Source organism: Aphis gossypii, chromosome 1, assembly GCF_020184175.1.
Source record: "Aphis gossypii isolate Hap1 chromosome 1, ASM2018417v2, whole genome shotgun sequence".
In the NCBI taxonomy this organism is placed as follows: Eukaryota; Metazoa; Arthropoda; class Insecta; order Hemiptera; family Aphididae; genus Aphis; species Aphis gossypii.
Genome location: NC_065530.1, coordinates 87,341,171 through 87,364,723, shown reverse-complemented (window position 1 = coordinate 87,364,723; position 23,553 = coordinate 87,341,171). Strand labels below are relative to the sequence as shown.

At 23.5% G+C, this 23,553-nt stretch overlaps 1 protein-coding gene and 1 long non-coding RNA gene across 2 annotated transcripts; both read left to right on the top strand.

Moving 5' to 3' along the window:
• The first annotated feature begins 573 nt into the window (after positions 1-573).
• Positions 574-13,923, top strand: LOC126555864 (zinc finger protein 366-like). Its single transcript, XM_050210793.1, has 7 exons — positions 574-958; positions 3,558-3,745; positions 4,259-4,430; positions 5,652-5,753; positions 6,674-8,336; positions 11,714-12,519; positions 13,014-13,923. Exons 1-5 carry the CDS (start codon positions 574-576, stop codon positions 6,928-6,930), a joined length of 1,104 nt encoding a protein of 367 aa, XP_050066750.1. The 3' UTR covers positions 6,931-8,336; positions 11,714-12,519; positions 13,014-13,923.
• Positions 13,924-15,837: 1,914 nt separating this feature from the next.
• On the top strand, positions 15,838-18,582 carry LOC126551623 (uncharacterized). Its single transcript, XR_007605537.1, has 2 exons — positions 15,838-17,364; positions 18,308-18,582. It is a non-coding gene; the product is annotated as an uncharacterized LOC126551623 (long non-coding RNA).
• Positions 18,583-23,553: the final 4,971 nt, after the last annotated feature.

Sequence of the window (23,553 nt, the reverse complement as noted above, 5' to 3'; positions counted from 1 at the left end):
ATTAATGTATTATAGATCCACTTTTCCTTTGCCTGCTTTTTGTCTTTATACGCTTTCTGTAATAATTTTACATTCAATCTCATATGCTCAATTATTATTTTTAGTTTAACAACTTGATCGACCTTGAGTATTGAATTGTTGACTTTTTATGTAGTTTTTATATCTACACGCTCATATGTATATAATATAACGCTGTACTACATATTACCCAATGGTATTCTCAGGAATTCTCAATTATGGGTGGAGGACATGACGAAATTACAAAACACCTTTATTACACACTCCTTTAAATATATCGTAGTAAGGTGTATTTGGGTTATTTTATATTGAATTAAATTTAAGTTTTTCTGTAATAACTTAAATCATCTTTTAATGACACCCTGTTAAAAATATTAGCAAAATATTATAAAATTATCTTCCACCCCTGAGAATGTCACTTCTGCATGTATAACGTACAGCATTAATAATACAATGGCATAGTTGCCATGTTTTTGTGTGTGTGTGTATGTATGAAATTAAATTATATTATATTTTAATAGTATTCTCGTATATTGGACCCGAGATTCACGAATTATGTTTTGTTTTGTTTTTTGTTCTCGGCCATATCCATGCGTAGTTTTTGTGGTACCAAGACAACTGGGCGACTACACTTATGAAGAACACTTGATGCGGAAAGCCGCCTTAAAAGATGTCCCAAAGCGGATTTTTTGCCCAAAAGGTTGCGGTCGTAACTATAAACGGTTGGAACACTTGAAGCGGCACATAGGATACGAGTGCGGTGTTGAACCGAAGTATCAGTGTGAAATATGTGAACGTAGATTTGTGTACAACTTTAGCATGAAGAAGCACATGTCACTCGTTCACAAACGATCATCCGTGTATCCTGCTTACCCTATCCGTCGTCCCAGACAACAATGCTTAACCATCACTGAAATAGTTTCTCCTGATAATTCTCGCTGTATGCAATCCATTGATAATCCACCACAATAATTATATAAAAACTGTACTCCTGGGATCCGTTTCGAAGGAGTGTGCTGCAGATCTGCAGCTATCGTAATAAAAATTAAAAGATATGACACATTTTTATCTTGATAATACTCGTTTATCTTAGATTATTTTAAAAATTATCGATATTTGTCTCATCGCCACTAATTAATCATCGCCACAATTAAGTTCTTTTTTTTTTTAAATAATTATGATCCTATTCGGTCGGTTTTTATTATTGTATTTTCTTTACTTTCAAAAATTTAAACAATTCGCAGTGGAACTAAGTACTAAAAACGAAATTATATATTAAAATTTGAATTAAACACGCTTTATGCACGTATACTACTATAACTTAAAATTTAAATGTATGTTTAAATATTCGAAGTCGGTATTGTAATAAGTTTACTAAAAATTCATATCATTATTAAAACTTTTATCATTATAATTTCAAATCTTGTATGCTTTTTTTGAAATACAAATATCTAAAACATTGTATTATTATAAAACGTTTCATTTTAACGAGATATTTCTTTAATTATTGACAACAAAACGTTATTCATTTATATAATTATTACCTCATTTTGTGTTTAATTTGTGAGTGTGAATGGTTTTTTTTTTCTAAAATTATTTCCTATTGTTACTACTCTATTAAAATGCCCAAGGCCATAAAATTTACTATAAGATTAAATGTTTATCTTATATTTTTCTTTTTATTGACAAGTAGTATTATTTATAAGAATATGTTTGAGTATATTTATCACAATTATATTTAAGGAATGTTAGTGACAATACAATATACATTATGAATCAATTTGTTAAATTTAAACTTACAATGATGCGCTATTATAAATGATGCAGAAGATATGTTTATTAATTTTGAACGCAAGAAATTAGTAACTTATTAACTGTCTGTAAAGTTCAAGTATCTATTCTTCATATGTGGAATTTTTTCATCGAATTTAAATAAAAAATTTCAAATGGGTTAATTTCAATCTTTCGGAGTCATTAAAATTACATATACGTATAGTCTTGTAATAATATTACACACCAAATATTTAACTTAATAATAAGCAGACACAACACATTTTGTGCGAATTTCAACTAGATCTAACAATGTATAAAAACTATTGATTTATTATTGTATTACCTCTAATAAAACGAATTTGTCAATTATAATATTATATACTATATTTTTTTCGTCTATGTTTGTTTTAAATATGTAATTTAACAATGTATAAATAATTAATATTTAAATAATTTTAGACAATTATTTACTAATAAAAAAAAAAAAAAAATTAGAAAATATGTTCTGTATATTTTTTTAATTTAAACTATGTTACAATAATATAAGTATATATTTATTGAAATGTTTATTGGCAAGGTCGTAACTGAGGGGGTCGGACCCACCCTCCAAAACTTTTAAAGTAAAAATATTTTCTTATTATTAAATAATTAACTATTATATGTAAATTTTATATTTTTAACGTAAAAATTACAAATATTCAGTATCTATATTTTAAAAAATCCCCCCCCCCCCGATTTTTTTTTCAGTTACGGCCTTGTTTATAGTTAAGTGCATCATTTTTAGAGGTAGTAGGTGGCTTAAGTTATTGTGTAAGGTAATTATTTATATTAAGAAGAGAAAAAGTCTTCAAATCATTTCAGAATTAAATAAATAATGATTTAAATTTTAAAATTGTAATTGTTTATACTTACAATATACTATACAATATTAACGTTAAAATTGGTACTTACTTTATTGCTACAGCTATCTTTTTTAGATATTTTTTTATGAAATTTCTTGTAATAACGTAAGTTTAAACTAATTAAATTATGTAATTTGTAGATTGTAGTTAAATGATAATAATCAGTATACAATTATTTTATCTAGTCTTTTATTTACTCATTTTTTAAAAATTTTTTTTTCAGGAACATATTACTCTATAATTAACTATTCTATGAAGTTTATATCTGTTTTGATATAAAAGTCTCAATCACTTGAGTTTTGCATTTGAGATGGAATTCAAACAACTTCACGTGTCTCTTAAGTGGTACAATGAAGTATTAAGATGTAATGCTTGTTCACTAAAAATGTTTTCTTAAACATTATTTATACATATCAATTTAATATTGTATTGTGTCTAATAAAATACTTTTCATACTTTGTTTAAATTAAAAAAAGAAGTGAATGTTAGCAAACAAACAGTGCACCAATCAAGAATCATAATTTTAATTTGAAAATAAAAATGGATAATATAATAATACATAATTTAATATCAAACAATATTATAGTTTATAAATTATAATTAACAGTGGCTTGTACTTGTTTTTCTTTTCCATTTACATTTTTCTAAGGGTTATGAACTGTCTGATATGTGTGTGCCTAGAGTATATATTATACTATACTCGTAGTGATAATTTATATATTAATAGTGTTTGCTTGGTTGCTGTGTGATTTATCATGATATTTTAAGCAATATTGAGTTATAACTGCCAAGAAATTTTATTTTTCTGAATTACAGCTGAATGGCATTTAAATTAAATTTGTCATTTTTATCTTTTATTATCAGGTGCCGATGAGTCCATTGCAATGCCGCTAATGTATCGCTGTCCAAAAAATTGTGGTCGACGATATACACGAAAAGATTCAATGAATCGCCATGTAACATATGAATGTGGTGTTGAGCATCAGTTCAAATGTAGTTTTTGTAATAAGACTTGTGCTCAAAAGTATAATCTTAAAAAGCATATGATCACTGTGCACAATTATATTCATTTTAACCACTCCTAATTATTGTATTACATATTTAACTTTTAATTGACAACTGTGTAAAAGTATTGGAGATATTTCTTTTTGTTTGTTATATTATTTAAATGTACAGATATATTTAATGTATATTGGTTATTTATTGTTTGTTGTGTTGTTTAAAGAATGTATAACAATGATTTCCTATGATGTATAAAAAAAATATACTATAAACATGTTTGGGTTAAAAAAGCATTATTACAAAAAAATTAACATAGTGTTTCTTTGATTCTTTCAGTCATTTTTATATTTATGCACTTTCCTGAAATAATTGGTAAATTTATCTCTATAAATAATTAGAGGTATGCAACTTGTGACATGCTAGAGTGTATGTATAATATATATGTATATATTTTGTGTATTTAATAATTTATATAATATAAGTAATGATTTATATATAACAGTGCTTTATGGCTATAGCTAATTACTAACAAAATATTTTTATTTTATAATATTTATTGATTTTATAATAAGGAAATTTTTGTTTTTATTTTAGAACAAAGAATTAAATCAAAACCAAAATTAGACACAGTCCCAGCATTATCAGCAACTAACATTACTCTACCACCAGAATCAAAAAAACAAGAACCAAAGAAATGTTCTATATCTGTAACTAAAACAGAAAGTTGTTATCGATGTAAAAATTGTAAAAATATAATTTTAGGTCCTAATGCAGAAAATTTGTATGTAGAACATATTTTGACATGTCTTGATACAAACAACTTTGAATGTTCAATATGTTTTAAAAAATTTGCCCATAAACGTGGTCTTACTAATCATTTAAGACTTACACATTTAGTTTTTGACTAAATATTATTTAAAATATGATAAATAATAACTTGAAAATTATTTCATCAATCAAGCACTAATTTTAATTTCACCAATAACTTTTTTTCAATTGTTAGTTTTAATACACATTTTGTAAAATATTTTATTGAATTTTAGAATAGAATATCTATTTATTTTTTTTTTTTTTTTAAATTGATTGTTATGTATGACTTTATAATTAAAAACAGAAATTTAATACAAATAGCATAAAAAATGTTATTTTAGTGATATTAATAAATAGAATATGAAAGTGTTTTTATTAATTAATTTTTATATTTAATGTTTTGAATAGATAATGAACAATTTAAGGTACTAAAACAAGTACCTGTTAGCTTAAAGATCATAAACATATTAAGATCTCTTTTTAAAAATAATGTAAGTAAATAATTATGGCAAGAATATTCAAAAACACTGCATGTCCGGTAAATTTATATTAATTTTAGTACCTATTGTTCACCTTTTAATTGTTATTTTTGTGCATATCACCATTTTTCAAAGATTAAATGATTGATGTTTCAATCAATATTTGTTTTTTTTATGCTATAACATTAAATTAAATTGTGTATTTATATCAAATAGTTACTGTAACATAAGAATAATACTAGTATTATTTTGTTTGTCATTATTATGATTAGTTTTATTACAATATGCTTTTATTTAATGATAAAAATTATAAACATCCTATATAGTAAATTCATAGTTATGGCTTAATGTTAGAGAATATTGTTTTAGTAGAAATATTGCCTATAATTAAACATAATATTAAAATTATATTTATTAAATTATATTATTAATATAATATTTTTCTTAAAAGTAAACGTTGTTAAATATTTAAAAATTGCTCATTATGCATAATTATTAATTATTACTAACCTAACTTGTTGAAAGTTGAGAACATGATAGGTGTACAAATCATTAACTAATGATCTTGTGAAAAGTAATTAATAATACACCCTGAGTGTAGTGTAATAGATTTAAGAATAAATATTTTTGAAAAAAAAACAACTAATTTATTTTTCTACCAATACAGATGAGATGTTTTGGCTGACCAAATTGGATCAAGTTGTAAAATACAATCCTTCAATCTGTCCAAAAAATTGTGGTAGAAAATTTGGAGGAAAAAATCGAAAAAGTAATCTTAAATTACATTTGCTAAAAGAATGTGGAAAAACTGTAACTTGCCTAATATGTATGAAAAAATTCAATACTGTACGCAGTTTAAAATGTCATTTGGGAATCATTCATAAAGTTATTTACAATTCTTAAAATTAAAACAATTTAGATTTATTGAATGTATATAGTACTTTTTATTTTTATTTAATTATGTATTGTTATTAGTCACCACCAGTAAAAATGTTCCACACAATATTATTTAGGTATATCACTTTTAATCACACAGTTCTAAATTAATTTGTCTATTCATCTTATTTAAATAATTTTTTACTGGAATGTAACTTATAACATGTATAATAATGTGATGTATACACCATAATTAAAAATATAAATATTAAATATTGATAAAATCTTCAGTAATAACAGTTTATTTTTTTATTTATCATATCCTTCCATTGGAAATTCAAATTGGTATTACTGAGATATTTGATATCCAACAGGTTTGTTTCATCAACAGTATTTTCATAATAAATATTTGCTTAAAAATTAATACTAATGAAAGACTTCTGTTTTAAAATCAATTACTAAAATAAATATAATAATAATCATATCAATATTAATTATATCTATTAAATGGTTATGATTATATTATAAATAGTTTTGGCTTATATATCAAACGTTTGTTAAATTACTATAGTTGAATCCTTGTTGGCTGCTGCATTATTTAAACAAAAATAAAACAATTAATGTGATATATGTGGTTTTGGTTTTGACCATAAAACAAATAATCTCATGATTAAATAATTGGTTTTGACATTTTTTTTTTATGTATGTTAGAAATAATTAACAACATCTAAAGCAGCTTGAATTATATTATTTTGGGTTTTTATATTTTTGTATTTGAATATTTGATTAAGATGTATTTATTTTTAATTGCAGACTTTATGTTAAAAAAGAATGATTTGTATGCTAATGAAAATCCTGTGTATTGTCCGAAAAACTGTGGACGGTGTTACAAAGGTATGTGGCGTAAATACAACTTGCAAAAACACTTGAAATTTGAGTGTGGAGTAGCACCACAATTCAAATGCCTAGCCTGCCCGAAAAGTTTCTCATTGAAAGCAAATTTGAAAATGCATATGATGGTTGTTCATAAAATAATTTTAGGATCTAATCACAATACTATGATGTCATAATAGTTATTGATCGTTATGTATCTCGACTTAAATCACATAATAATGAATGTTAACTTTTTAGTGCCATATATACAATATATAATACAAAATACATTTTACCAATTAATTTTTAGTTAGTATTGAATTACTGTTTTGTTTTTTTTTTCAAATATATATTTAAATTAAATGTCAAAAAGTGTAAATTAACACTGTTTGTTTATTTAAGGTATATATTATTATTATTAGTATTTTTATGGGAACGAAAATAAAATTCCAGATAGCAACATACTGATAATATTTTAGAAATTAAGCTCAATTCAAATTTTGTATGAGATAAAAATGTTATTATGATGTTGAATAATTTTAGAATTTTAGATTTTGTTATAGTTACCATATTATTTCTTTAGATAAGAAATTTGGTAGTTACTCATTTGATTTCTGTTTATATTAGTTACCAAAAATAAATATACAGTACACATATAAACATGTATATTAAAATGTTTTGTTTATTATTATTTATTATGTTCAAATTATCTTAATGTTCACTTTGTAAACTTTTAATACTTATTTATAAGATATAGGTATCATAAGTTATATCTTTTTATCAAATTTAGAATTATTGATGAATATGTGTGAATAAAATAAAATTTAAAACTATAAACATGTATAACATGTTTTACATACCTTTTTACATTGTGCAAAATAATTAATGATATGGTTTTTTTCAGTTTTAATCATATGATTTAATTTTAAAATAAATAGATATCCATATTATAAGTATGTTGATATTCACTCTTGACAACAATTAATAAATTTATTAAATCTATTCATATTTTGTACTTATATTGGTAGATAGCTAATTAATTTTATTAGAAAACTGTTATTATAATTATCATTGAACATTTTATTTTGTATAATATGATATATGTAAGATATTGTTGAAAAGTACCTATTTACTGATACCTATGAACAACTGTATTTCAGTATCACAGACTTATATTAAAATATTTAATTTTTTGAAAAAATGTTATCACAAATATAGGCTATTTGTATAATACAAATAAAATATAACATTCCGTTTCACATTATTAAGTAAAGCTTGGTTAATTACTCACCATCACGTTTAAGAAAAACATATAAATAGTAGCTTTGCTTAAAAAAAAAATCTCCCTGTTCTATAACCTTTTATTAGTACCTATTACGTTACTTTTTTGGTACCTACTGTCACAATGCATGTTTTCAGATCAAAATTTACTATTACGTCGCGTAGAAGAGGCTGCATTATACGATCCGGCGTATTGTCCAACCAATTGTGGCAGGTTTTATAAAGGTCAACATCGAAAAATAAATCTACGTCGACACATATTTGAGTGTGGTGTACAACCAAGATTTCCTTGTACAATATGTAAAAAACGGTTTTTCCGAAGGTACCAACTTAAAATACACTTGGGAAGAGTACACAAAGTATACCCTACTAATTTACACAATCACAGTGAAATGTGTACAATTTTAATCTAATGGTAAAACTTATACTAACCTTAATCAAAAATTTAGCTCATCAATTTTAATATTTTGTTTGTTAATTATAAACTGATTATATATGTTTATTTTAGAATATTTACTCGTTTTATGAAAATCAATTGAGGACATTCATCTTTTATACATATACTCGTATAACACATTTTATTCATTAAAATATTTATATTTTATGGTGTATTATATATATGTTTGTTGTAATGTCCTGATAAAAAAAAATTAAGTTATAATATATATAATACAATGCATGTGAGTATTTTCAATATGTTAAAAAAAAAATTTTAAAACAGTTGAGTAGAATCAAATCAAAAACTTCCAATTTAAATAAAAATATTTTGTATTGTTAATACTTTTTAATTAAATATTGTTTTATTTTTAACTGTTATTTATTATATTGTACTCGTACATTTAAGTATTTTTTTTATTTGGTAAATAATAAATTATAAATTTAGCTTCAGATATAATTCTATAGTACTCATTAGTTACTTAGTTATTATTTACTGTTTAAAATATATTATAAAATTGGGTTTGAATATTTAAATTAATAAATAATATTCAGATAATCATAATTTTTATGACAAATATAAATTACATATCATAATAAATTAATTTAAACTAATTTATAAAAAAAAAAAACATTGAACTTTCAATTATCAAGTTTCTAAAATAATAATTTGATTGATTTATTCATTTAACTAGTTGAATATGCAAAACCACTTTTAATTTTTTTTAAAATGTGTTAAGTTTTATTTAATATTTAAAAATGTTTTCCATTTTAACCAAAAAATTTAATTTATTATTAATTACCTTTATAAATTAATAAATATTAATTGTTGTTGTTAAAATATAATAATAACCATTTTCTTTAAAAGCGGGAAACAAATATAACTAGTAAAATTTTTCCAATTATTGTAATATTTTACTAATACTAAAATAATGCTTTGTATTCATTCATATAATGGTAAAAATATCTTGCTCAAAAATCAATTTATAATACCTACACACTACAATCTATTTATTAAATGTCTTATAACATTTTACATTAATTATATAAGTGTTTTCATAAAAATTATTTTTAAGACTATTAGGACAAAATTAATAATAATTTTATTTTCAAAATTTTTCTATATTGTCATTCTTTATGCAGTATACAATATATAAGTATACTATTGAATTATTCTCATAGCAATATTTCCTAAGTATTATACTAGATATAATAAAATATGTGATATATGTCATGCCGCTTTTGTGATAGTTAGCAGGTTTAATTTTTTATACACTGGGTGGGGCAGTGAATCGGGCGATTTTAAAATAAATACAAAAAGCCCTATAATTGATATGTGTGTACTACAACTGTAAAATTATGTTCATCATAAATAAGCGTTTAGTCATCATGAATCGTTGGACCACACAATAATGTTCTTCTAAAGCAGCAGTTCTCAACCTGAGTACGCGAAAAATTATTTTTCGTTTATTTATATTCTAAATTGATGTTTGGGTACGTGAATGAAAAAAATTTGAGAACCGCTGCTCTAAAGTAACGGTTTGGTGTGCTTTATTTTCTCCAGGAATCATAGGGCCGTATTTTTTCAAAAACGAACGTGGACCATCTTGCAGATGTCATTTATAAAAATTAAATAACAAATTAACACTTCTTTAATGCTATTTTATATACTTTCAAGTTATACAAATATATTTGTTAAAAATAAACTTGTTTGGTTTTCATAGTTATTTTAAAATCGCCTGATTTACTTCCACAGCCTGTATATACACATAAGTATATTCAGTTTTAACGATAATCCTCTTGCTTCTAAAATATTTTTATTCAAAATATTTGTTAAAAACAATTACATAGGCCAGTTAATATTCATTTTGATTACGTTTCCAGGTGTTTGTACAAACTTTCAAAAGTTATACGAATCTGACACAGTTTCGTGTCCGAATTATTGCGGTCGTCTTTATAGAGGTCCGCAACGAAAATGTAATTTAAGAAAGCATTTGAAATTGGAATGTGGCGTGGTGCCTATGTTTTCGTGCAAAATATGATGTGATAATGCTTATAGTGACTGTAAAACTGTTGGAGATTTCATGCATCAATTTATTTAACCAATAACATTTTTAGAAATATCCATGCAAGTTTTCATTGACATACATTTCAGTTACATCCTTAAAGTATAATCTTTATATAAAATCTTTTGTTAGATCATGATATTTTACACTACAAATGATTAAGATAAAACTGTAAATTCTTGTTTTAATTATTAATATATTCTTTTTTTTAATTCTAGTTATAATAAAATTGCCCGAAATAACATTTCTAAAAAATATATTCATTTAATTTTCAATAATAAATTATAAATTGTATTTATAAAGTTAAATTATTTTAAATTTTAGTAAAAAACATATCAAAAATAATATGCATAGGTAATATTATTATTTTGTTAGCAATAAAATATTTTAGGTACTTTACAATAGTTTTAATTTTAATAGATATGTACAATGGAAATAAAACTATTAATTAATTTGAAATATTGTATACAAAACATAAATCATAATTTAAATAGTTGTACCCACATACTATTTCACAAATTTATTATTTTTCATAATAGTATATGCAAGATGTATACAAGGCACTATAGTTAAAATAAATATGTTATGAATCTAATCTGCAGTATATTATACATATATACTACATAGTATGTGAACGTATTTTGTTTCAATAATATAATTCTTTATGTATAATACGTTTGCTCATTTATAAATCTGTGATATATTTTTTTATTTGCTAATTGATATAACGAGTTGTATGTTGAGTTTTTAATATTTTTTATGACCGACTTTATCTTTAGGTTGAAGACATTAGGCTAAACGCTATTGGCCACATTAAACACTATATATGAATTGTTTATTCATTTGTTGTATATATATAATATACTATTTACCAATATATTATTTATTTCTAACATGTATGTATAATATACGTTGTATATAAAAAATAATAATTAAAAATTATCTTTTTTAAAACTATCTATTATAAAGTGTTTTTAGTTAGGATTATATTATACTACTTAACTAATTTCTCTCTTAACTGTTTTAGAAACGAGTAAATTATCTCTTAAAATTTAACATGAGAGTTGGACGTTGGTATTATAAAACATTATGATATGCAATGTAATATTTGATTTAAGTCACTGCTTTTTTGTAATTTGCATGGGTATCACTGAATTGAATTTATTAATAATTTGTTTTATATTTTACACTGTTGTAGTTAAACTGTATGAAAGATTACTCTTGGAAGATCCTGTTTTTTGTCCATATGCTTGCGGCCGGTCTTATAGTGGAAAAAACCGTAAGGGTAATCTGAAAAGGCACTTATCATTTGAATGTGAAGTGACATCTTTATTCAAATACAGTTGTGATATTTGCTTAAAAAAATATACAAGAAAAGAAAGTTTAACAGTCCATAGAGTAAATTCACACAATGTCCATTAAAATATAGATTATTAAATAGCTTGACAATAAAATAAAATGTAAATATTAAATTTTATATTTTAAAAATTTTTAAAAAGTCATTATACTGCATGTCACTTAACAATGTTGATTTTTCCATACAATGTGATATCAGTATGGCATGACAATAATTTGATTCGCGCAGTTTTTTTAAATGGTGTACTTCAAAGTATGTCATAATATATGCGACTTGCCCCCAATACTAAAGCCTTATGTTATGTGGACTCGTATTTGTCGTTTTGTTAAGTTTTTTATGTAGACCTCCTTAAACAATTTAATCATAGAAGTATAATTCAATCTTTAATTAAAGCAAAATTGAAACTACTTTACACAAATTTTCTATGTTACACGTTGGTAAGACAAAAACATGAAGTACGGGTATATGATATCTTCTTAAAAAATATTAACTACATCAATTTAAATTTAACATATGTTACAATGTTTTTATAATGCTATGTAATGTATGTCAAGGACTCAATATTTTGTGGATATACATACACTAGGAAGTCATATAACTCTTCTTCATATTTCTTGTATTACAATTTTAGTATATTAATAAAACAGGTAGTTATATATCTATTAAAAATAAATAATTTTGAAATATATTTATTATAAATGTGTATAGTGTAATGTTTATGATATTAAATTATGTTTGTATTGTTAAATAATCAATTCTCTGGTGTCTTTATTCTTTACACAATTCTATATATATAAATTATGCAATTAAACATGATATGTAATTATCATTAATTTATATGTTTAATTAAGTCGCATGTTAACAATTATAGTTAATCTTATTAGTTTATATTTTTCATTAGATGTATTTTTAGCAACCACAGACTATTCCGTTTCTATATATTTTTCTCTAATTTACTCAAAAAAAAAAAAATTTTAATAATTTTAAATTAAAATATTGCTCAGTCGTACAATAAAAAAATATCTAAAAAATGCACATATGATTATGTGTATAAACTATAGTTTTAAAAGTTTATATAAAAAAACTGAATTGAATCTTAGTTAATTACCTACTAATATATTGAATTCAATTTATGTTTCAGATTAGTTCATCATAATGCAATTTTCGGACAGTGTCTCCAGACACTATTCAATATTATTTCCAAATGGTTATGGTCAATCTCATAATGGAAAATATTATATATATGACCTCAAACATTATGATGCTATATTGTAATATTCAGCTTTCACAATATTAATGTGATATTTGCATAAAACAATTAAAGTCTTATCATTATTTAAATTTCCATTTAGCCTATGTTTATATTATTATAAATTATTAAGCAAAAACTTTATGTACTTAAGTAAAAACTCTTTTATAAGAATACAATTTTTATTTTAAATATATTATTAAAGAGTTATTAAAATATTACCTAAATGTTTTGAAAATATTGATGGCTTCACAAGTGGCATATTTAGACATTTTTTAAAGAATAGAATTTTATTTTTAAGTTGTAAAGATGAATAATAAATGTATAGTACTGTTAATAATATAAAATTAACTAATTAAAATTTAAACCTAAGTATAAAAATGTAATTCATACAAAGATAAATCCCAAAGACCCTTACATAAATATACAAAAAGCACGATAAAAACCAAATGTAGTATAAACGCTGCAGCATTTTAAATTAATTATATTTTGTTATTGATAAAAAATAACTTAAATATCTATTATATTTTCAGCTAATTACGTGAATCAGACTTTTGGAAAAGATTCACTGTCTTGTCCAAACGGTTGTGGTCGATCCTACACAGGTGCAAACCGCAAAAACAATCTGAAACACCATTTGAATTATGCGTGTGGCATTAATCCACAATTTTATTGTAAATTTTGTGGTAAACAATTCAGGCAAAAGCGATCATTAAAATATCATTTAGCCACTATTCATAAAAAATATATATATTAAAAATTATATATTCTTGTAAAATAAACTTTGTATTTAAAATTGTTATTTATTATTTGAATTGTATTGAAAAAATATTAACAGTACAAATGTTTGTGTTTAGGGAATACTAACAGCTTCATTAGTGATATATAATAGTTATTTAAATAAAAATTCAAACATATAAACTTAGTTCAAAGATTAACCGATTTTAATCTCCATATAAATAATCAAATTAAATCAACATTTAGTAACAATCTAAATTAACTATATTTTTTCAATAAAATAAAATAATTTAAATATTACATATTTTTTAGTTAAGTACCTGAATCTTTTGAAAAATATTGAATGTTTTTTTCAAATGGTTGTAATCGATCTATGGGTAAAAATTTTAAAAACAATATCATTTGGACTTTGAAGTATATGTCTCATTAATTCACTATTTTATTGTACATTTTTCCAAAAATAATTCAGACAAAAGTTACAGTGTATGTTAGAACATTCTTTATCAAGAAAACAACCTTTAAAAATATATACTTATAAGAAGAATTTTGCATTTGGAATTTTAGTTGTATTAACTATAAAATACTAACTATAGTTATATATTTAGGTTTTATTTATTTTTCTAACTGTAACAAAATTGTGGTACCGTATGTTAAGATCATTTAAACTAATAGAATAGAATTTTAATTAATTTTATTTAATCCTTAAAAGGAGAGAGTATACCATACTCCATGAAGATTAATATTACACACTGCAGCGGTGGACACAATTTTACTTCCATTGCCAAGACAAAAGAATTTTATAATCACTGCTGCAGTTTGTGTGGACCTTTATAATTGTTATTGAAATTTAAACTAATACATATAAATTTAGTCCAAAAGAAGTTTAAATATTTATAATCTTCAAAAAATAAGCTTAACAAAAAGTAAGTATCAGCTCTGTGGTAGTCTAATTAATTATATTTTATCAATGATAAAATAATGAAAAATAAGTAAATACTAAAATAATTTGAATATTATATTTTCAGTTAAGTACAACAATCAGTTTTTTGAAAAATATCAAAATAGAAATGAAGTAGATTTATTTTCTTGTCCAAATGGTTGTTTGCTATCATATAAATAGATATTAACGGCAAATAAAACCTAGAAAATTGTTCAATGTATGACTGTGGTATGAATACAAAATTTCAACTTGTCCAAGAAAATTTAGAAAAAACAAATCAAATATGTTCACCAAACATATAGGTATATTAAAAAAACGATCGTACAAAAGTTCACACCTTGCTGTGTATGATTATCGTGGGTTCAAATCTCATACCATGCATAATTTTTAAATTTAATTCTCGATAATATATCTCTTATGGCAGGTCAACATTATGTAGCAATATTCTAAAAATGTATTGTACATTGTTATTGAAATAATTCTGCTTATAAGTGATTGTTAGTATAATTTAAAGAAAATACACTTAAACGATTTTACTTAAATTGTTTATAAAATAAACTTTGTATTTGTAATTTTTATCTATTATTTCTTTTGTGTTAAAATTAATAATTTTATGTCTATACTTGTATTTAAAAAATGCTGTTTTTAATAAAAGTGAATATTTGAGTTTTTCAAGTTTTTCAAAAAAAAAGAATAGAAGTTTATTTGAAGGTTATAACTGATATAAAGAATAGAAAATAGAATATATTAATTGCAATATTATAATTTATAATAATAGTTGAATTATAAACCAAAATATAAAAATGTATTTAAAAAAGAGATGAGATTCTAATAAATAAAGATCATAAAATAAATATGCTAAAAGCACATTAAAAATTTATTTTTTACCAAACATTTCTTACTATAGTTGTCTCTAAAAATATTAAAAATATCTATCATCCTTTTAATGTAAATAAAAGGTTTATGTTATACATTAATTGCTTCCGATAATCAGAAGTTCATAAAAAATATTATAGGTGAGTATCAAGGTTAGCTGATTATATGAATATAATATCAAATAATATTTAAAATATCAGTTTATTTTTTAAAATCAACATTTCGGGAGAATAAACATTAAGTATTTTTTTTTTTAAATCTAAAACATTGTATAATATTTAATATTTATCTTTAATTGGAAATTAATATTGATAATTCCTAAATTAATTATGTTATGACTAATATATTTCTTATTTCTTTAAAAGCTATGAATATATTTTAAAATATCAATAGAACAATATCGGATATCGTGTTTTTAACCAATATATTGACTTATAGTTTTCAAACATTCATTTATCGAATATCGGAAAAAAGTCATGTTGGTTCCATGGTTCATCACTTAAATAAATATGTACAAATTGCCTTCCTATGTAGAATTTAGCAATAGTTTATATAACTGTTATTAGTAACTTCTTCACTAAAATATAACATGTAGATTTAAGTAACGTAGATATAGATAATATAAATTACAATTACAATTACAATAATTTTGCCCCTATTTTTAAATGCATTAACATCTTTTGAAAACTAAATAAAACTATTATTTATCTTCAAATGTTTACCCTTTTCTTTAATTATCTATTATCTATTGGATTGATCAATGCTTAAAACTAGTTCAAAAATGTTAGAACCACTTCATAACTTGTAAAATTAAAACCACCATACAACAAGTAGGTTTATTGTTATTCAACTAATAGTACTTTATTACTATTAGATAGCGACGACTTATATACTACCTCGGCGCATAATAGTTATTGTAATCTAACTTAGGCCTAGTTTTGAATTTCAATACCATAATATTTTGACATTTCTGAACCGTTAAGAACCCATTTTTAGATACATTTATTACCTACTCATTAATAATGTACTAGTACTATAATCTGTATTTTGTAATACATTTTTATTTGCGATTAAATAAGATATATATACGTTGAAAAGCATCTAGTATGCGCCCAAACAAAATAGTATCAGTGCTATAATAGAAGTCAAAATAAACTATATTTTGTTGATGATATAAAATAATTTAAATATTATATTATCAGTCGATTAATTAAACAAGCTTTTTAAAAAGATTTACTATTTTCTCCAAATTATTGTGGCCAATCTTATAATAATAGGAAAGACAAACAATTTCAAAAATTATTTGAATAATTAGTCAATAATTTTATCTTAAAATTTGTCAAAAACCATTCAGAACTAAGCAAAATTATTTGGCCATTTAGCCCATTATGTATTCGGTTTTCATTAATTTATATTTTAAATATAAAATGGAATTTTATTTCATATTTTTAAAGAAGTATTTTAATTTTAATCATACAATAGTTAATAAAATCCAATAGTCTTATCAGAGAGATATACGCAAAAAACCACGTTAAAAACAAAATTTAGCGCTTTTGCATTAATAAAACAACTATATTTTTTTGACGATATAAAGGAATTTGTATGTTACAGTTTCAGTTAATTACACGAATAAGACTTTTGAAAAAGATCCATTGTTTTGTCCAAATGGTTGTGGCCGATCATATAAAGGTACAAACCGCAAAAACAATCTCAAGCATCATTTAAATTATGCGTGTGGCATTAATCCTCAGTTCCAATGTACAGTTTGCCAAAAAAAATTCAGAAAAAATCAATCATTGAAGTATCACATGATAACTGTTCATCAAACATGCATTTTTTAATAATCAAAAACACTGTATTGTAAAAATAATTAGTTGTACAATAATTACAGATTTTATATTTATTATTTTCTGATACTTAAGTATTAGAAAAAATATATTAAAAGTTTGTAGAACAGTAAAACGTAATTTATTATGTTAGGTAATCTTATATATTTTGTTTTTTACGAAATGTAAGAATTATTTGTTACTATATTTTCATCAGTCGTCCTTGCAATTCATTCTCGTGCTTGTGCTATTCTCATTTATCAATATTAACTAATCACTTAATATTATACATCTTTGTAACTATAATATGTTTTATCAAAAATGAATAAATATTACATGTTTAACTGTAGTGTAAACTATCAAGTTTTTAGTTATATAGCTATTTTAGGAATATTTGAATTTGCCTAAATCACAACAGACTTATGAATTAACATTTTAACTAAAAATCGTAAACCAACCATTAAGTAAAATTGAAATGCTTCTGATTTATTTTAATCTCATCTTTGTACAATCACCATGCTACAGATGACAACTTTGATTTTAATTTACTATGTTTGTACTTATATTAATTGTAAAATAATATGATATTGTTTTAATAAATTCAATTAATTTTAATATTCATGTATTATGCCATATAATTATTTTGCTTTGATTTTTTCATATCAATTTTATTAATTAAATAAATAGTTTTAATCAGCCGCTTAACTGTTTTAAAAGAGTTATAAATTTCAACACAAATTACAGTACATTGTTTATATTTTATACATGATCAACAAAATAAAACAACTAAAATGTTATGTTTACAGAGAATGCCATGATGGAATTATTAAATAAAGTATGTGAAAATAATCCAGTCTTCTGTCCAAATGGTTGTGGTCATTCGTATAATGGTGAATATCGCAAACACAATCTTAAAAAACATTTGATATATTCATGTGGAAAAAATCCACAATTTCCTTGTACATTCTGCTATAAAACATTCCGGCATAATCAATCGTTAAAATATCATTTATCGACTGTTCATTAAGAAAATATACTATGAAACAAAAATAGTTATGTAATATAAACTTTGTATTTGGAATTCTAGTTTATTATTTGATTTGTTCTAAAATATAAACTTCCTATATTTAGAAAATACTGATGGCTACAAAAGTGACACATTTTTCCACAGGTCTTATCATTAAGATAGAATTGAATTTGATTTAAAGGATTGAATATATTAATTTCAATATCATATATGTACTAGTCATTTTTTTTTAATTATTATTAGGAAATATACAATCTATACCCAACTTACATAAAAAGAATATGCGTGCTAAAAACAATTTAAAAACATGTATAGGGTGAGGGAAGAAACTATCCAATAATCGCATTCCTTTTGTTTAACCCTAGAGCACACGCTTCACGGTCAAAAAGACCTGGCTTTTAAAATTTTGTTTATTGCTTCAAAAATATGAAATATTAATCTAATCCAACCTAGGTACCTTCTAATTAGGTGATAAACTAAAGTTAAATACAACTCCCAAGTCCCAATTGAATACAATTTGTTGTCTGAACTATAGAAGGGTTCAAAGTTCATAAACTATTGAAAAAACTGCCTAAAAGACTGTGTTTGTAGTAGGTATACTGTGAATTCAGTGGCGAATACTGATGTCTGATTCTGATGTATAGGCATGCTCATTTATCATAATGTATTATAGTTCTATTTAATTTATAACTAATAAATAATACTAAATTTAAAAAAAAAATGCCATTTACTCGTACACGTAAATTTTATAAATTACGTTGAAGAAGCGCAACAGAATGAGCATGCCCCGGGTGATTAATACGCGGCAGCTAGTAGAGGGGGTCTCGGAGTAACTAGTTTTTTACAACGATAATAAGGGTCGTATAGCTTGAGCACACATCTATCGCATGCTCTGACATTAAATGTTAGAATAAAAATAAACACTGATACCTAAAAAGGTATAACAGAAATAAATGAATTAATGTAACACATTATATTTCTCGTAAAATAGTAATATATTATTGATTATAAAATTATTTTTGTATTTTGATTAATAATGTTTTCATTTCTATACATGCCTGGAAAATTCGCCACCGACTGTGATATAACCTTATGTGTAATAACATTTATCTGAAAGTTTAATTTGTTTGTATTGAGTATCAATAAAAGCATTTTACAATTTGTATTTATTTAAGAGCAATAAAATAATGATTAGGTATTTCAATTCATCGAGTTTTAATTGATATGTTTCAACACGTGGTTAAAAAGACTGTGCGTAGAATCTCGTGAATATTTTTAATGCGTGTAATCTAAGGTTAAATGTATATATTTTATTTTATAATTATTTAGTTATTATTATTATTTTCGTTAATCATTAAGAATATCTCTGCACCAGTTTCTTTTTAAACGCAGAAGTGGGTTTCCAGAAATTGTGCGAGTGGCTAGACTGGATATAAAATAGTAATTCAAATATAAAAATTTAGTTCAAAGTGTGATCAATCCTAATAATTCTCACATAAATACGCAAAAGGCCCGTTCAAATAAAATTTAGTATACTTATATCATTTGCGCTGAAGCAATATAAATTACATATCTATATTGTCAATCATAAAAACTAGTTTAAGTTTTATATTTTCAATTAAGTGCCTGAATCAGTCTTATAAAAAATATTGAATGTTTTGTCCAAATGGTTGTGGTCTATCATATTATAATGGTATATAAACCACAAATACAATCTCAACTATCTCATTTGATATAAGCGTGTGGCGTTAATTGATTAATCCACAATTGGATTGTAATTTTTGCAAATAACAATTCAAGCAAAAGCAATCGTTACTGTATCATTTGTCTAATAACTATCAACAGATGCTTTAAAAATAGGTTCTTGTAAAATAGATTTTATATACTTGAAATTTTAATTATTTTAATTTATACCTATACTACATATTGTTTGCTAAAATAATGTATTATTTAAATAGAGATAAATATTTAAATTTGTCTAGATAATCGTGAGTGTAAAAGCTTGACATAAAGACTGAGACAACACATGCGGGTGTAACGTTCTTTTAAGTTTTAACACACATAATAATGTGACATAAAACATTTAATTTAAGAGGTCTAAAGACATTTATAAATAAAATACATTTGGATTTTAAAAATATAATTTAATATATTATCTTTGTTTTAAAATATATTATACATAACTTAATTCATACATTTTATTTTTATTTAAAAGTTCACCTTCTATTTTACTAAGATTTTCATCATTCCTAATGTCTTCCTTAATATTTAAAATCACACGTTAAAAAGATAAGGTTGAAAGATATCAGAAATAAGATCACTGAGATTTGACAATAAAATATATTCAAAGTATCAGCTTTCAAACAAAAATAATGAAGTTATTTTTGAAAATGTTCATAGTAATAATAGACCAATCTATAAAATTTTCAAAAATGTCATGTATGTTTTTTTATTATTATTAATTCATATAAATAAACTGTTTCTAAAACATTCTTGCATGCCTGTGTGATTTTATTTACTGTAGACAATATACATTTAATGTCAATTGCATTTGTAATTTCAAAGTATTTATGTATTTCAACATCAACTATAGAGTGTAGTACTATAGTCTACATTACTGCATACTTATAGTTAGATGATGAAATATATCAATTAAAATATTATATTTACAGAAAACACAATGATGGAATTATTAAATAAAGTAATTGAAAATGATCCAGTATTCTGTCCAAATGGTTGTGGTCATTTTTATATTGGTACACATCGCAAACACAATCTCAAAAAACATTTGATATATGCATGTGGAAAAAGTCCACAATTTCAATGTACAGTTTGCTTAAGAAAATTTGTTCGCAAGCATACTCTAAAAAGCCATTTATTATCTGTTCACAAAAAAATTATTAATTCTAATTTGATTTAATATTGTATAGCTTTAATGTAAATAACAAATTATTTTTGAACTAAAATAATACATGTGAATATTTTATTTTACTTAGCATTATACCTGAGTTCAGTATATCTTGACTTACATCGTAAGTATTAACACACAATATAACAACTGACAAACAATTATACTTATTGTACAAAAAAAAAAAAAAAAACATTGTTATGTTTAAATAACATATCTAGTGCATTTATTTGTATAAAAGATTAAACATAGTAGGTAAACAAATAATAAAATGCAATTATTTTTTGTTTTATGTTCAAATTTTAATTTTTATAAAAAATTGTACAGGTATTTTAAATGATAATTACATACCTACATTCTTTTTATCTTAAGATAAATATCTATAATTTGATACAATTTTGATTTATTAATCAAAACTTATTAGATTTAACAATAAATATATCAAAAATACATGTAAATTGTTTTAGTTATATAACTACTTCTACGAGTTATAACTTTTCAAGTATGTTATGTACTATAATATAATATTATTATGATCAGTAATTCTGAATTCAGTATTCATATTATATGATTTGATATTTAATAATGTTAGGTAATTCTTTTTGAAATCAACAAGTGCAATAATATTTAACTTTTATTAATTAATTAAATATATGTTTAAATGGGAAAACTATAATACTACTATAATTTATAATGTATTAAATTGCTTCTACCACACATCATAAATCATAATGACATCTGGTTAGTTTAAAATTTGAAGGCAGAATTATCAAGCTTAAAATTTTGATTCTTTCTTATTATTGCTGTTAAATGTTGAATTTAAAAAGTAAAAAAATATTTAATATTGTAAAATTTTTAATAATTTTGGTCAAATAATTTGTGTATTATTTGTTTTAGATTTATAAGACTGTAAAATAAATATTTGTTATTCAAGATTTGTAGCTTCTAAAAAATGGGCACTCAAGAGTATCAAAAATCGGAACGCATAAATAGGGCCGGTGCAAGCAAATTTTTAGATGTAGGCAAAGATCAAAATTGCCACCTCTTGTTTTATAATTTTTTCTTATATGCCGCCTCTATTACCAAAACATAAATTTTGCCCCGTAGGCTTTGCCTACATCGTCTACGCCTATAACCGACCCTGCACATAAATGATTAATAAATACTAGAACCATGCTATGGGGGAGCCTAGGGGGGCATGTGTCCTGGGCGCATGGTTTAAACCTGGGATCTCCAACCTTTTTTTACAGCGGGCCAAATTTGATATACGCTTAGCATCATCGGCCATCATTTTTAAAAATGTGTTGTCTAAAAAAAAAAAATTGTTGTCTATTTAGGAATAGATAAGTTATGAAATTGAGAAACAAATAAGAATGGATAAGATTTCTTTAAAAAATGTATGTTTATTTATATAACTTTTTTATTTTATAATTCAAAATTTGTTTTATACTTTAAAACGTTAATTAGCTTAGCGGGCTGTAGGTTGGAGACCCCTGGTTTAAACTGTTTAAAGGGGCGCTAAAAAAATTTTTTTTAGAATATTTGAGGGGTAATATTTTTCATTTTTCCCTTGGCACTAAATCTTAACACGCCATGGCACGGCTCTGATAAATACTAATAATTTATGAATATTTATTTTAACCTTTTTAATTAAAATAATAGAATAAATTCTTAATGACATTCAATATACATAATATTATATAAGTATAAAAAATATCAATTTAAAATAGAAGTAATAATTAAAATTATGTTATTTTTTAAAACTTTATTATAGCTTGAAGGTTCAAAGTAAAAATATTCAGTTTATAACTACTATAAACAATGGTGTGCTCATAGGAGCTGGAAATATATTGTATATTATGATTTAAGGCTATATATTTACAAATAATTATATGAACATGATATTAAATATAGCTAGTGAACACAACTCGGAAGGCAACATTCTGCCTAAATAGTTATGATCATTCATATAATTGGCATTCAACACAAGAAAAACTTTTTTAAAAAAAGAAGGTTTAAATAAATAAAAAAAAAAATAAATGATGCTGTTCACCCAAAATTTCAATATATAGTATGTGAAAAATCATTCAGAAATAATCATATATATATTATGTGTA

Bases quoted from the DNA above. Each gene is read 5' to 3' on its own strand.
- LOC126555864 (XM_050210793.1), top strand. From the start codon at position 574: ATGTTTTGTTTTGTTTTTTGTTCTCGGCCATATCCATGCGTAGTTTTT. The intron at 3,746-4,258 runs GTGCACAATTAT...ATTTATTGATTT, and splicing joins TTAAAAAGCATATGATCACT to TATAATAAGGAAATTTTTGT. The intron at 5,754-6,673 runs GTAATCTTAAAT...TTTTAATTGCAG, and splicing joins TGGAGGAAAAAATCGAAAAA to ACTTTATGTTAAAAAAGAAT.